The 16,331-nt window shown below is 44.0% G+C and overlaps 1 protein-coding gene across 1 annotated transcript in view; it reads left to right on the top strand.

Annotated features, from left to right (window-relative positions):
• LOC144123909 (uncharacterized) overlaps nucleotides 1-14,885 on the top strand; it is a 29,994-nt gene extending 15,109 nt beyond the window's left edge. Inside the window, exons 2-4 of the mRNA XM_077656622.1 lie at nucleotides 12,299-12,390; nucleotides 13,715-13,817; nucleotides 14,448-14,885. Of these exons, the coding sequence (XP_077512748.1) occupies nucleotides 12,299-12,390; nucleotides 13,715-13,817; nucleotides 14,448-14,885 (633 nt within the window). The remainder of the gene's footprint in view (nucleotides 1-12,298; nucleotides 12,391-13,714; nucleotides 13,818-14,447) is intronic.
• Nucleotides 14,886-16,331: the final 1,446 nt, after the last annotated feature.

Raw genomic sequence — 16,331 nt, 5'->3', positions numbered from 1 at the left:
AATGCTTGGGAAATCAGCCTTAGAATAATCACGGATGTATTTAACAGACGGTTGGCGTATAGGAATTTCAATGGACAGGTTGAAAGTTATGATACAGTGATCACTTAGACCTTTAGTACACGAAAGCGATTGAACTAATTCTGGATTGGATACAAGGACGAGGTCTAGTATGTTTGAGCCTCGAGTTGGTGCACACACTGTTTGGGTAAGGTTAAACGTAAGGACCAGATCCAAGAAATATTTTGATGGACGAGATGACGCAGTCAAGTTATCCCAATCGACGTCTGGAAAATTGAAGTCGCCACAGAGTATGAAGTTGGCATGAGAGAATCTAGACTGCAAATCTTCAAGAACAGAGTGAAGGTCGCTTATGAAGGAAGGATCCGTGTCGGGGGCTCGATAGCATGCAATTAGAATGTTGGTGCAAGAGGGAAAACTAAATTTGATGCAGAGTATTTCGCTATGGCAATTGATATCAACTGGGGTAGAAGAAAGGCTTGTTTTCACCAGAGCGAGGATGCCGCATTATTTGGTCTAATTCACCGGGTCGATGCTTCCTTGAGAGGGGAATAATGCCACGAAAATTTGCAGTGTTTGTTCATTCTTCAAATCTACTGCCACACAACTTTTCGCTTTGTTTGCGACGCAAGACGCGACTAGAATTATCTCGGCTGATCACAGCCAGGCAGAGTTGATTCCACGTTGTTCCGGAATGTTCTAGTAACTTTGCACGCTTTATCTCGAAAGTTCGCTATCATCTTTAAATTGAGCACGACCGACAGCGGCGGGCATTCTGTTCGACGACCGCCATGCACACTTTTCGCTTCGACGCCACCGAGTTATTCAGTCCATTTTGGGCGCAAGTAAGCCCAATAAACAGTTTTCTTTTAGAAGACCCCTTCTGTCCGTCTTCATCGCTGCTTCTACTGCCGTCACTACTACGTGACAATATGATCACGGCGGCGTCAGCAAGACAGCAAGACAACGTAAGCGTCTGTGGGAAAGGTACAACGAGACGCCTCCAGCATGATTGAAGTAATATAAACGAAAGCTATAACGGTGAAAGCTTGTGCAGCATCATTCTCATTCCTTTTGCATGCCGGCTGAAAATGATTTCAAAGCAGGCAAATGAGTATGTGCAGCACACACTCGTTTTCTTAAGCGTGAAAAAAAATGCGTGAAAGCTTAAAAGAATACTGTAACCCGGCCAAAGCATTAGTAATGATGTAGATAAAGGTGATTTCGCTACTCAAGCTGAAATTTTCATAGCAGTGTTACAGCACCAGATATATAGCAGTCACGTGTAAATGACCGCAGGAGGGCGAAATTTCTTTAATGTAATTATTTCTGTAATGCCACGCGGAAAACAAAAATATATGAGTCTTTTACATTTTCTATACAGGTGTGCTCCTCCTGCCGGTGAAGGCACCAGCACACAGGAAGTCTGCTTGGGATCTATCCATGATCCATTTGTGTCGAATATTTACATTATGCTTTACTGCTCGCATGGAAATCGTCAAACTGGTGAGCACGTGCTTAGTGTATTGTGGCAGGCGTGAAGGTTTAACGTGTTTACAAGGAGTAAGATTGCATACAGCTAGTGATGTCTGATTGCATTTATACATAGTTTATTGAGCAAGGAAGGACAGTGTAAATAGAACTGCTTATCAAAATAATGCAAATGAATCATGACTTATAGTTTTCAGATGACAGCAGAAATAGGTGTGGGTTACACGCAGTGCTGCTCAGTAATTTTGGATTTCTCTTACTGACCACAATGTAGCCTCATTTTGATAGGTGCAAAATGCAAAATCATGCATATACTAAAACTGAAGGCAGTCATAAAAAATTGAGCTTGTACCCTTCCTTGCAACATATTTTGTAGTGATTTCTTTTACTGAATATAAATAGACTCTAATATAAAATCGTTTGTGGCCATCAGTTTGGAAAATCTGCAATCAAGTTCATGCAGCTATTATGGAAACAGTTATTTTGGTACTAATAATTGGTTTTGCACTGAGCATATTTTAGTCATACGTGAAACTAGACTGCAGTTGGACTTGCAGCTTCAACAGTTTCACATATTTGGGAACGCAATGTCTAGCTTGTTCGAAGATTTCAGTGTACAACATAACTTGCTGGTGATGATGTGCGTCAAATGCAGATGTGATGGAGCACTCTCACCATGAGATCTCGTGCTCAAAAGCCCTGATGCCAAATCCACCTTCGCTCACGTCTAAGCTGGACTGGTTACCTAGCTCGGTGGCCATGCCAGGCTCCTGAATGATTACATGAGCTTTTTGCAAAGATGTCAAGGGCTGCACGGCATGGTCAAGAGTTCTATTCGAAGATCAGCACAGCTTGCATTGTGCAACCGAACGTATTCGTGTACACTTGCTGCAGGATCGTGACACCACCGGCGAGTGGTGATAATAGCAGGAGCATCAACATCTACAACAAGGAGGAGGAAACAGACCATTCAGGTTCTACCTGACAGACAGGAAGTGTACGATCAGCTGCGTGTGGGAATCGCACTCACTGCAATGGTTTTCACATCTAGCTTTGTCACAAGCAGTCAGTGCACCTTTTATTTTTTTCAAGTTTAACAGCATACTGCTAAGAAGCTCGTCAACCCTTCTTCATTTTGGTTCTCTTCTATAAACACGACCATATTTTTGGCTTTCAATTCATTAGTGGTATGCATGACAACAGAGATTACTTTCAAGGCGAAAGCCTTTTATAGGCCCATTACCTGCAAGCAGGGATATTCTCAGAAAAGTGTTACAGTATACCTATCGATCAAACGTGGTTGAGGTCTCCACCAAGATTTCGAGATATGATCTCTGGGTCCTTCCCTCAAAAACCTTTTCTTTCTTCAAAACACATGCTTTCACATTCCTCCACGTAAGCAGGCAAGTGTCCTCACAGTTAAATATTAATTAATTAATTAGCAAGACTACTTCTTAATACCTGCGCTTCAGCCTACTGCGCATGCGTGTGACGGCACTGAGTGGCGACACCATCGTTCGAAAGGAGCGCTTCCCAGGCAATCTTTCCAGATGCTTCCTGAATGCTGATCTCGAAGGATGCAGTCTAAGCGCTCTCATGTGTCTCCAGAAATCAAGCGTGCGCGTGCTAATGCGAAAGTGTTGTGAAGCGAACAGTTGTGTAGTCGTTAATCAATTCCTTCGCCACACATCAGCGACGCAAGCCACGGCACTACGCTAAAGGCTTTCGCTTCACCCCACTGTAGGTCGACAAAGTGACCTCCTGAATTTTTCTTAGGGGCTGCAGTTTTTTCGTGAGTCAAGAAGTGTCCCAAGTACTTTCTGCCTACCGTCCGCTAGCTTCCTGAGTGTGCAATTCAACAGAGGCTTTGGTGATTTTGAAGAAATGCCGTTCCTTGTAGTGCCTCCGTACATGCTCTGTTTGTGAACAACACACATTTTATTTGGTGCTTCAGTTAGAGACAGGAAGACACCAAAATGTTTTCCTTCTAGTATCACAGTGTTGATTGGACATGCTTTCACCAGTGCTTTTCTGTTTGCTTTGGTGTTTTTGGAGAGCTAGCAGTCCATAACATGCTCAACCTACAGCACGGTCCCTGCGTCTGCAGTCATTTACAGCATCTCTTCAGGGTGCAACACACCCTGCGTGGCACTGTTTGTGTGGTAAGATTGCAACGTGCTTTACTTCATGGCATTTAGTTGCCTCTGTGTGCTTGCTTTCGACTGTCTCTTTCAAATGCTTCATGTGGTTATACAGAAATGGTGTTTTTCTTGACGGAAAAGTGAGGCGATTGTTTCATGCTCATTATCTTCGAGGTGACAATGCAAGGCTTGGGCAGAGTTTTGTCAGGCTGCCCATTCCCATCTTCGAACTGAAATTTGTACCCGTGACGAAAACCTACAAATTCTACATTAATTCAGTTGAATGTAACTGCAACTATAAATTATACAGGTGGACGTAATTTCAATATTAATGCTCCAAATGGCATTTTGCAGATGGAAGGGTATGATCAAGTTTAGTAATCCAGCTGGAAATTGACTGTAATACTAATAGTACTGAACTTTGTTATTGATTTTTCTGGGTTACTCTTGTGGTGTTGCCAGGTCCGGGATCTTTTTCTCTTTCCGTGATCTGGGGTCCAGGATAAATTTCTGTGCTGGGCTATCAAACTCCCAGTGAAACCGTGTAAAATCTCATTTTCACTGACTCAGCCATTTGCATTTTGCTTCATTTATATTGGGGATATTTTTCGGCGGCCTTAAGAAAAATCCCCGACAACCTGTTTACCCTCTACATCGTCAGTGTGACTGGACCGTCAGTTTACGTGCTTCCACCTTTTTTTTGGCAAAGGTGACTACTGGGTACACCTCTTTGCATGTCAGGCAACAATAATGTGTGGATACACCACTGTTGAACGTTTTTGAAAGGAGGGTCTGTCAGAAAATATCTTTGTACACGAGGCATATTGTTCAATATGTAATGTTGCACTAGGTAATAATTCGCAGTATGGCTGCATAATGAATTCTAGGATTTATGAAGGACAGTGATGAAAATGAATTATTTTTGCAATACAGGCTTCCAGTAACTTTTCGCTGTACTTATAAAACACACCTTGCTCAGACAAGTTGCTCCACCTAAAAGGCATAGGAACTTGTCTCGCTTCCCGATGTAGTAGGAGGACACGTAAGCTCAGAATTTAAGGGCATTTAATGACTTTGTTAATGGCTCTCTGCAGTGGTTTCTCTTCAACACACACTCACTGTTGTTCATTCATGTTCGCACATATATCAGTATTATCTCAACACAGGTTTTACAGGTTTCACACTCTTGTCCTTGAACTCTTGCACACTGCACTTCACCTACATAATATTATTGTAACTGGTTTCTCACTGATTAGCACTTATCTAGTTCACTGCCGCAATTACATTATTAAGCTTCAAATGAAGCCAACAGCACACACGCTTCACCCCCCACCCCCCCCCCCTCTTTTGCACCTCAGTACAGTCAATGTGCCAGCACGGTGTGGTTGGTAGTGTGTGCCTGGCTGGTGACCCAAGGGTCTTTGTAGCCAGACTAAAATTTAATCATAAATCTTGTAGCTGAAATCTATTGCTTTATGAGGTGAAGTAGTTTGAGACATATGCAGACATTTGATTTAAAGTACAAATCCTGTTTTCAGTGACTTTTATTGCAGATATACCCCCGTGGCGCGGTTTTTTGACACAATGCCGGCTGGCTAAAGCTGGGATTTTGCTGAATGGCAGCCTTAACGATGCCGTGTTATAAAGCTCTCCTTGACAGTGGTATGTGCAAGCTTTCGATACCTTCCTTTTCTGGTTGCACATATCGCCCAATAAAATGTTAACACTAATTGCGGTGCCATCACATGCCCCACACCAGTAAAGGTATTGCCTGGTACTGATCGCTAAGAAAATTTTTTTTTGTGGCAGTCCAAAACAAAAATAGCAGCCTATTTCCACCTTACTTGGTTTGGTTTCATACTTCTGCTTGAACTTGAAGGGAAAAGCCAGAAAAGCTGTACAACAAGGTAATTTTTCAGGAAGCATAAATTTAATGCACAAGCAATTTAAATGACTCTAATATCGTCATTTTGCAGCCTGTTCTACCATTATATTCGTAGATGAATACTTTCTGTTCTTGCCTCTTGGAAACTAAGAGTCAAACTTGCTTACCATGTTTCAAACTGCCTTAATAATGCTGCAAAACAAGTCAAGGCAACTTTATTCCAGACATGTAAAGAAAATCACACGGCTGATGAGTAAGGAAAAAAAAGCCGCAATATTGCGGCTTGACAACGTTCCCTTCCCCTAAACTACATCGGCGGCAGGGATAATGAAAGCATATATAGCATACATACAAACATACAAAGCACTTAGTTCACAATTTGAACATAACAAAACAGAAATCGAAAAAATAAGAACGTACGGTTTATCCACAACCGGAAAAGCAATCAACATAATATATCTTACATCATATACAAAAAGAAAAGGCATTTCAAAGCAAACACATTCCAACACAAAGAGCAATCAAGGCATCGCAAAGGCGAGGCTAGCAAAAATTATAAAAATAAAGTTTTCATCTGTTGGCTCGAAGGTAAACTAACGGAAGAGCTGGGCAGGCGAAATTGATTAAGCAAAGTAGGTAAGGCGTAGTTTAGTGTCTGAAATCCGTAATTAGTGCGAGGACGTGGAACATACCAATCTTCATGATGGCGAGTTAGATGGGAGTGCGTATTTTCGCGTAAATTGATAGTTTCTTCTAAGAACGGCATTCGACGTTCGGACAAGGAGTACAGTTGGAGGAGGCGAAAATCATAAAACGAGGAAACTTTAATTATATTATATTTTGAGTATAAAGGCCCAGAAGACGAATAAGAAGGCACATTTGCTATTGCTTTCAGCGCGGTTTTTTGTACCGTTAACAGCTTGTTTTTATTGGTGGCAGTAGTGCTGTCCCAGATTAAGTTACAATATCTTATATTGGATTCGAACAGTGCTATATACAGAAGAAGCTTGGTTCTAACAGGTAGCATATATTGCATTTTTCTAAGAATTCCAACTGTACGAGACAACTTGGTCTGTAGATGCTCAATATGAGCATCCCACAGCATGTATTCATTAAAGTAAACACCCAGCGATTTGACTACCTTAGCTATTTCTATGTCAATCACCCCCAATCTCAGAGGATTTTCTATGTTATAATTCGTGTTTTTGGCTCTGAAAAATACAGCTTTTGTTTTACTTGAGTTAACTAAGAGAATTTTTGATAGACCATAGATGCAGTTTATCCAAGACTTCATTTCCTTTTGCCACTAAGCCATTTACGTCTGAGCCAGTTAAAAAGAAAGTGGTGTCATCTGCATACAATACATATTCAGCTTCATTCTCTATATTTATTAGATCGTTAATATATATATTGAATAGCAGCGGACCCAGTAAGCTTCCCTGGGGAACTCCATGCTTAAGAGGCCTGTAAGCAGAGTGAAAATTATCGACAGTGACAAACTGTTCGCGGTTACTGAGGTAATTGGAAAATAAATTAAGCATCTTATCCCTAATACCGTATGCAGAAAGTTTTAAGAGAAGGGTAGTATGATTTATTCTGTCAAAGGATTTTGAGAAGTCTACAAATATTCCTAAAGTGATCATTTTGTTCTCGATGTTCGTGAGAATGAATTCTTTTTGTCGGAGCAGTGCCAGTTCTGTAGGTGAGTGCTGCTTAAATCCGAACTGTTTCATTGTAATGACATATTTTTGAAGGAAATCAGACAGGCGTACAAAAATTATTCGCTCTAAGTCCTTGGAAAATATTGGCAAAATAGATATAGGCCTGTAATTATTGAGAGCACCTTTAGAACCGCCTTTGTGTAAGGCAATCACTTTTGCCTTTTTCATTTCAAAAGGGAATACACCTGTATCTAGAGCTAAGTTATAAATGTGAGCTAGAATTGGACAAATAATATCTATAACATGCATAACTGGTTGCATTTTAATTTCAAATGGGTCTTCACATTTACTAACGTTCATACGCCTGAAGGCTGACAGTACCTCCGTGTCGTCACACGAAGTAAGGAAGAGAGTATTGGACTTATAATTGTCTATGTAATCAATAGCACTAGGATCATGTCCAGAATCTACAAGAGAAACGAAGTAGTCATTGAATTTGTCAGCTAGGTCTTTACCGGTAAATGTTTCGTTATCAATAATTAAACTGCTAGGCACATTAGATTGCTCCTTACACAACAGTGTGTTTAGTCTTTTCCAAACGATCTTTTGATCTTTGATGCCATAAAATAGGTTGATGCGATAGTCATTTATCGCTTTTTTTTGGGACAGCATTTAGTTTATTCCGATGTCGTTTGAAGACTAAGAAGTCTTCTGAGTCGCGACTTTTAAGGAATTTCTGATACAGTTTTTTTTTTTAAATCATTTTAAGAATATGGGCCGTGACCAAGGGCTTGCGAGCCTTTTTAGCTGCTTTAACCGTCTTGCATGGAAAACATTCTCTATAAATTAAAATGAACTGTTCTAAGAAAAAATGGGATGCTTCATCAGCATTTTTATATTTCAGTACAGACCCCCAGTCAAACTTGAAAACAGCACTTCTGAAAGTATCTAACGTGTCACAATTAATATGCTGCATTTTCTTTTGTATTTTCATGCTAGGGTTAGTATGTGTGACATCATAAGTACAAATTGCGTAAACTGGAAGATGGTCTCTGAGGGAACTGTCAATGACTCCTGCCGATATAAGTGCAGTCGACTTGCTGACAATTAATAGGTAGAGCATTGCTGCTGACGAGGGAGTTACGCGTGTGGGCAGTTTAATGACATTTTGAAGGAAATAAGATTCCAGAAGAAGCAGCATACGAGTTCGTCGGGGGAGAATTTTCGTCTATATTAATGTTTAAATCCGCGCCTACAAAAATAGTGTAACCACAAGCATGTGCAAATTCAAGGACATTCTCCATATATTCAAAAAAGTCATCGATATTGCCGTCTGGAGGATGATAAACAACAAGAAATAGAATTCTGCCAGTGCGCACAGAAAGGATTTCGTAATGAGCTGTTGACGCAGTTATTTCATCTTCCTTCTCACAATGCATGCTATCTAACACTAGCAAGCAAACGCCCCCGCCCCGTCTACCAACTCGATTCAGGTGAAAGGTATGATAACCGCTAAAAGAAAAACCTCCATGATCGTTAAGCCACGTCTCTGTGATCATAACTGCAGTGTAATTGAATTAAAATTCGTTTAGAAACTCATGTAAAATTTTTTCTTTACCTCTTGCCGATTGCAAATTAATATGCAAAAGTGACAATGCTGATTCTTTTCCAACAGTCGCATTCAGGTCACTTGGTTTGAAGTAGCTGTTCATGATAGTTAGCAGTTTTTGTATTTAAAAGAAACACACTACAAGCAAGTGCTCTCACGAGACGAGCTTTGCCAGGTCATCCTCCACACGAACAATATGTGCGGATTCTCCATTAGTTCTTCGGACTAGAACTTTACCGTTGGTGTGCCAAGCGTATTCAAAGCCATTCTCGTTAGCCCATTTCCTGGCAACAAGGAGAAGCGACCTATTTCGCTGAGTAAGGTTCTCAGTGACAGATACCTTGGATTGCAAGTCTCTCAGTTTCTTGCATTTCTGAATCCAGTTGTCTTTCTGTTGTAGCTGAGAAAAACGAATGATTATCCCAGGTACCTCATCTGGCCTCGATGGCAGTCTGTGCAAGGCCTCAACTTCATGCAGATTCAAATTTGGAAGGTCTACTGTGCTACCAACTTCATTGATTTTCGAGAGCAAGTCTTCATTATCAGAGAACGGTACGCCATGAACAACCAAGTTGTGGCGTCTGCTACGCCATTCTAAATCATTTACTTCCAATTTGAGCTGCTGAACCTCGACATTATAATCACGGGCCTCCACAGCTTCAACTCGCTTCCGGAGTTCCTTCAGCTCTGCATCATGCCGAGCTACTGCCTGCAGTACTTCATCGTATTTGTCTGACATTAGTGTGACAGCTCTCTCGATGCCATCAACCTTTTCAGAGAGATTTTCTAGTTTTTCTAGTTTAGCATGGATTGCCGTCAAAATCTGGCGAGTGTCCATAGGTTGCTTATCTTTCCCGCTACCCGCTCCCCTAAGTCGAGATGAATAGCAGTTAGTGCACGACCATGTCTGAAAGAATGTTTCCGCTTTGTTCTTAGCCACCGCACCTGTCACCCCAGAACACTTGCCTAGATGATACGAACCAGCACATACCGAGCACTGCATAAAACGACCTTGAGCTGAGAGCACTTTTGAGCATTCTGCAGAGTCGTTGTCAGAGCCAGACATGGTGAAATACAGGAGGAGTTCAAAAACAACATATAACCACAAAGAACGCTGAGTGTTGCACGCTCGGCAGCGGCGGGAGCAGAATAAAAATCAACAGGTGAAGTAAAATAAAAAACTAACCTGCAATAGACGACAGAACAGTCTTCAGCACATCCGCTCCATGTCACCGCCGCTGCCGATGTGAGTAAAGTGGGCGTGTCGGCCAAAGCGCGATAAGTTGAAGAAAACAGCAGCGTAGTGGCGCCAGTGGTCGTGGCCTGCTTGTATCGCTACTCGTCCCGTGCACCTCGAAGATAGGCTGCAGCGCTCGGTGTCCCGTTAGAAACAGAGCTGCCGAAGATCCTTTCCGGCTTTTGGCAAAGGTGAAGCGATGGGAACTGCAATAGATGACAGAACAGTCTTTAGCACATCCGCTCCATGTCACCGCCGGTGCCGATGTTTACCCTCCATGTACACACCGCGCTGTGCATCTTAAGTGTTCCATTTTTTTTTTCACGTAGTCAAGGACTGTACTAGCATTCTTGCCAATGCAGTTCACGACGATAATCTTTTGCACTTCAAGTGCTTCTTTGATCAAATAATATATGAGCTGCACAGGAGCTTGGTTTTCATTACAGGCAGGGGCTCTCTTATTGTAATGTTGTAATGTATTGTTACAGAACAACTTAGATTTGTCCTCAGCATTCTTTCAGACTTTTGCCGACATTGCAACGCCTACACATGGCACGGTGGCCTTCATTGAACTGTGGACATCGTGTTTTTAGCGTGCATAGAGAGTTTAGGTTGTTTATTTTAATGCACAGTAAAGTAAACTACTTCGAAAGTGAACGCAATTCATGAAGCATTACTCTCCTGCAGTGCACATTAGTGCCATCACATGGTCTTCATTGCATCAGTGTATTATGTAAAAGTTGCCTAACCACATTGTGATATACCGCATGAAAAAAAAACAGCCCTAATATGTGTGTGATAAGGAGTGTACACAGTGAAGGTTATACACTTGCACACCAGGCAACAAACATTGCTGAAGCCTGTTGTAGGTTCCTTATTGTAGCAGTGCTGGTTCACTCTGGCGTCACGCTGACAGCGACCTAGCATCATCCCCTATTACTTCACCCTCCTGTCTCTCAATTAACCCGTTTCATATCGGCAATAAATGCTGTTCTTCACTGACTGGCGCCCTGCTCACATGATGGCAGCGGTCCATAGTCGGCATGTCTACGCCAGCGTCCCTTCCAGCGTCTCTTCATCCGCCACCGAAGCCCTTGAACACATCAGGCAACGCTTGGCTAGGATGGCAAGCGTGGAAGAGTGAGCTCACGTTGTTTTCTACTGCTACCCAGCTGAACAAGCAGAGCAAAGAGGTGCAGGCAGCCACACTGCTAGTGACGGGTTGTGAAGAAGCTAGAAAATCGTACAGCACGTTCAAGTTTGAAGCAGGAGAAGACAAAAAGGACGTCGGGGTCCTGCTAAAACAGTTTAAGGATTTCTGTAAGCCCAAAACCAACCAAACATTTCACAAATTCCGCTATGGCTCGAGAAACCAAAAGGAAGGCGAAAGATTCATTGAATGGCTGACAGAGCTACGAATACTAGCAAAGAACTGCAAATTTGGTGAGCTAGAAGACCGTATGTTGTGCAGCCGCATTATTTTGGGCATTCGGGACAGAAAATTGCAGCAAAAGTTGGTCTTTGGGAACCCGTCCTATCAGAAGACTGTCGAAATCTGCCGCACCCTAGAACAAGGGAAAGAATAGTTCCGCGAGATAAGCGAAGCGGCAGGAACCACCCATGAAATGAGAGTTCATGTCGTAGGTGCTAAAAATGACGACTGCAATAGATGCGGTTATCAGACGCACTGTAGCGGAATATGCCTCGCGAACGGTAAATCTTGCAAGAAATGCGGCAGGCGGAACCACTTCGCAGAAGTATGCAAGTCGTAGCCGCATTCACGAGGTGCAATTCAGAGAAGAACATAATTGCAGGAGCTGCATGTAGAAGACGGGATTACTTCTTAGAAGCTTTGACAGTGCACACACTGACGGCAGACAACTGGAGTGCGATTGTGGACATTGAAGGGACACCAATGAAGTGCAAATAATACACGGGAGCAAACTGCTGCGTTATTTCAAGAAAGGACGTTAAAGAACTGGCAGATAAGACAGAACAGACCTGCCTGGTCACGCTTACGGCATTTCTTGGACACAAAACCACTTCCCGCGGGAAAGTACGGTTGTTGTTTTCTGCAAACGACAAAGCTCACGACGAAACATTTTTCATTGTGGAGCAAGACGCTCCGGTAACACTGAGTGGTACAGCAGCCCAACGTTTCAGGTTTACCAGACGCTTGCAGAGCATTCAGCACGACCAACTCTACCCACCAGCAGAGCCATTTGCAGAAGTCTTCAAAGGCTTCTGGTTCTGCAGCTAAATGACTTCGAGTACAACATGAAGCTGAAGCCTGGTGCCGGGGTGTCATCGTGCCAGCTACAAGAGTTCTGGTGGCCTGTTAAGACAAGGTGAAAGCAGAACTACAGCGCATGGAAGAGCAGCGCGTCTTAACAAAAGTAAACGAGCCTACTGACTGCTCTAGTTTCATGATCACAGTAGTGAAAAAAGGTCAAAGTATGCATTTGCCTCGATCCAAGAGAGGTAAACAAATCGCTTTTGCAAGAAAAATACCCTATGCCGACAATGGAGGACGTATTTCTGCGACTTTCCGGGGTTGTGTTTTTCTCTACTTTAGATGCCGAATCAGGATTTCGACAGATTAAATTGGGCGAGGCAAGTTCAAAACTCTGCACGATGGGCATGCCGTACGGCTTCCACCGGTTTCTTCGCATGCCGTTCGGAATCGCCTCAATAAAGCAGCTATAAACCGCTTGTTAGAAGGATTACCTTGCGTGGTGGTAATTATGGACGACATATTGCTCTGGGGAAGAACTAAAAAGGAAAACAACTACCACTTCACAGTCCTGTTGACTCGCTGTCAAGAAAACAATCTTAGGCTGAGCCTGAAGAAATGCGCGTTTTCGCAGCCCCAAGTGCGTTACCTGGGCTACATCTTCACTGCAGAAGGCCTGCGAGTAGACCCACAACGAGTTCAAGATATACTACTAATGCCAGCGCCCAAGAACAGTAAGGAGGTACAAGTATTTCTTGCCTTGATTATTTTTGTGCAGTGGTTCATTCCTAGCATGTCTGATGTGACTGCCCCGTTCCGAACATTCCGCAAAACATTGCGTGGACCGAAGAGGAGGAAAGAAGTTTTAAGAGGTAGCGGCAGTCTTTGGTAGAAGCACCTGTGCTATCGTACTTCAACCGGAGTAAATCTACCATCCTCTCAGTCGATGCCAGCGAACTGCGAGTTGGCGCGCTTCTTATTCAAGAAGGCCGCCCTGTCGCTTTTTCGCCTCGGTCGCTCACAGGCGCACAACAGTGCTGTGCGCAAATTGAAAAAGAGACGCTTGATATTGTGCACGGTTGCACGAAATTCCACGATTATATTAACGGCCAGCCAGGAGTAACCGTTGAGACCAATCACCGCCCTTTGATGCCGATATTCAAGAAGCAGTGGCATCAGTGTCCTCTTCGATTGCAACGCACGAGAGTAACCCTGCAGCGCTATCCTATCAATGTTATCTACAAACCGGGCAAATAACTATTTCTCGCAGAAGGTTTGTCGCAGTTTCCCAGCAAAGAGTGCATGGCGGAAGAGAAAGAGCAAATTCAAGCGAATGTGCTAGATTTCGTTTCTGCTTCAAATGAACGTCTCGGAGACCTCCTTACTGCAACCGATGGCGATCCTTCTCTGCTCCAGCTACGTGTATATGCGGAAACAAGCTGGCTGGACGACAAGCGTGATGTCCCCGAAGCCGTCCGCCCATACTGGTCATACCGGGAGGAGATTCACACCCAGGACGGCCTCTTATTTCGCAGTAACAAGGTAATCATACCACATTTGAAGAGAGCAGAAATTTTGTGTCCTCTTCACGCCGCACATACGGGAGCGGATAAAATGAAAGAGCGGGCGAGAAGTGTCATGTTTTGGTCAAGCATCTATGCAGATATTGACCTGTACTCCAAAGCTTCCAAAATCTGCCAAACGCATCAACCACGCATTGCGCAGATGCCCCTTTTGAGCCACGAAGTACTTATCTTGCCGTGGGAAGCCGTGGGAATGGACTTGTTCTTTTACGGTGGCAGGCAGTATGCCATAGTCGTTGACTTCTATGCATTCTTCTTTGAAATACGCGAATTCCAACATGTGACAGCGAAACTGCTCAAATCATGGTGTGCGGAAATTTTCGCTGTTCATGGACTGCCCTTAAAGCTTTGCAGTGATAACGACCCACCGTTCAATAGCGCAGAATTCCAAGCATTTCTAGCCACGCTAGGTGTTGCACACGTCACCTCGAGCTCTTATCATCCGCGCTCTAACGGAATGGCTGACAGGGCAGTCCAAGAGGCTAAGATGGTGCTGAATAAGTGCTCGTGTGGGATGCCAGACTTCCAAATGCCTTTATTCGAGTGGCGCAATGCCGCCAGGGATACTGTGGTGAAGTCTCCTGTGCAGAGGCTTATGGGAAGGCAGACGATAACTCTGCTCCCGGTACCGGCACAACACATGGTTCCAGAGATGGTGCCCAGCAGAACCGTGCACAGCAGACTCCAGGAAACTCACCAATGCCAGAGAAGCTACTGCAACCGTGGCTCCAGACACTTGCCTCCCCTATCGCAGGGACAGCAGGTAACTGCGTACGACACGCTTCATCGGACCTGGGCACCTGCTATCTTCCTGAGGCCAGCGGAGACACCGCGTTCCGCAATCCTGAAAACGGAAGACGGCCGGGAGATCAGGAGGACCCGGAAGCACATACGCGACGTAACCCCTCGGCCAGACGATCCTCCAGCGTCTGGCGACCCAGACGTCGCACTCGACCCCTCAGAGCTACGGCGAAGTACACGACAACGTCTACAGCCATGCCGTTACCCACTGCCGGAGAGACGTTAAACTATTTGTTTAGGAAAACAAAGATGTAGCAGAGCTGAGTGACTCTGACGTCACGCTGACAGCGACCTAGCATTGTCACCTATTACGTCACCCTCCAGTCTCTTCACAAACCGGTTTTCTATCGGCAGAAAACGCTGTTCTTCACTGACTGCCGCCCTGTTCACAGTGGAGTGCACAGGGCTTGCCAAAACCAATACACATCCAGTGTTATCATGCAGCATTTATGAACCTTTTGCCAGAATACCACTGCTTGTGTGTGATGATGCCTCTCTGAAATATTGTGCTAAAGGCCACGTTAGCCTTGCATTTCTTGCATTCTTTGTGTGTTATCTTACGGCTGTCATGCTTGTGCTTTTTTATTGTCGTGTTGCTCTTCTTCCTTCTTAATTGTGGTGCTTGCAACTTCACAGTTCTTTTTATTCTGCTTTGATTCCTTCGCCTCACCCTGACACATTTTCATGCTTAATGTGCCACGTGCACTAGGTAAGGCGTGTGTATGTGCACATTAAGATATCAACTAGTATGAAGCGAATAAAGCAAGTGTCTTGCACACTGCATGAAGCTGTTTGTAATATGGCACAACCCTCCACCTTCTCTCTCCACCTCTGTATTCGTCCCGTTTTCTACGGTTGAGTAGCATATGTGAATACTTTTTTTCCATGTGACCTCTTCACCTTTCCAGACATTAAACTTTTCTCTCTTACTAGGAATGTTGCTGCATTAAAAGGAGCTTGCTGTTGCTGCAGCAGGTGCATAACGGTAGCCTTATAATAAATGAATCACTGGGCTCTGCGTGAGAAGTTTTGTTTCTCATTCTGCATTGTGGTGTTAACTTCCATCAAACGACCAGTCATCATCATCATCAGCCTGAATACGCCCAATGCAGGGCAAGGGCCTCTACCATGTGTATCCATTAAACTTCTCCTTTGCCAGCTGCACCCACAGCGCCCGCTTTTTCTCGGCCGATATACTATCATCGGGCGTGAGGGCCAACGCTCGGTGATTCAGCATAAAGTTGAACAGAGCTTCCAGTTGAATAGCGCCGCAGCGCCGTGCCGCTATCGCCTTCACTGCTTCCGTCTGGAGAGTCCATTTTTATTCTGGCGCGATTTCGTGCTTCTGTGAATGGACAGAGGTACAGAATTTTCAGTTAAGTTGTCTTTATTACAGTTTTTTCATGCGACGAAGTTAAGTTTTAAAGGGGTAAATTTTCAATATATATACTTGTTTTGCCTTCATTTTATGGGTGCACGAAGACTCTCCCCCTTGTCGCCGCATGTGCTGGTGAAGCGACAGTCAGGGACCGCCAAATAATCCTCAGTCATAGCGTTTTTCGCGCTCTGCCGCCAAGTTTCGTCACTTCCTGCGGGCATAGCAGCGGCAGCGTCGCGAAGAACATCGCTTCACGCAGTTGCCGCTCAACTATCCTCACTATTCTTGCGACTA

Source organism: Amblyomma americanum, chromosome 3, assembly GCF_052857255.1.
Source record: "Amblyomma americanum isolate KBUSLIRL-KWMA chromosome 3, ASM5285725v1, whole genome shotgun sequence".
Classification (NCBI taxonomy): domain Eukaryota; kingdom Metazoa; phylum Arthropoda; class Arachnida; order Ixodida; family Ixodidae; genus Amblyomma; species Amblyomma americanum.
This window is presented reverse-complemented; position numbering and strand designations above follow the sequence as displayed.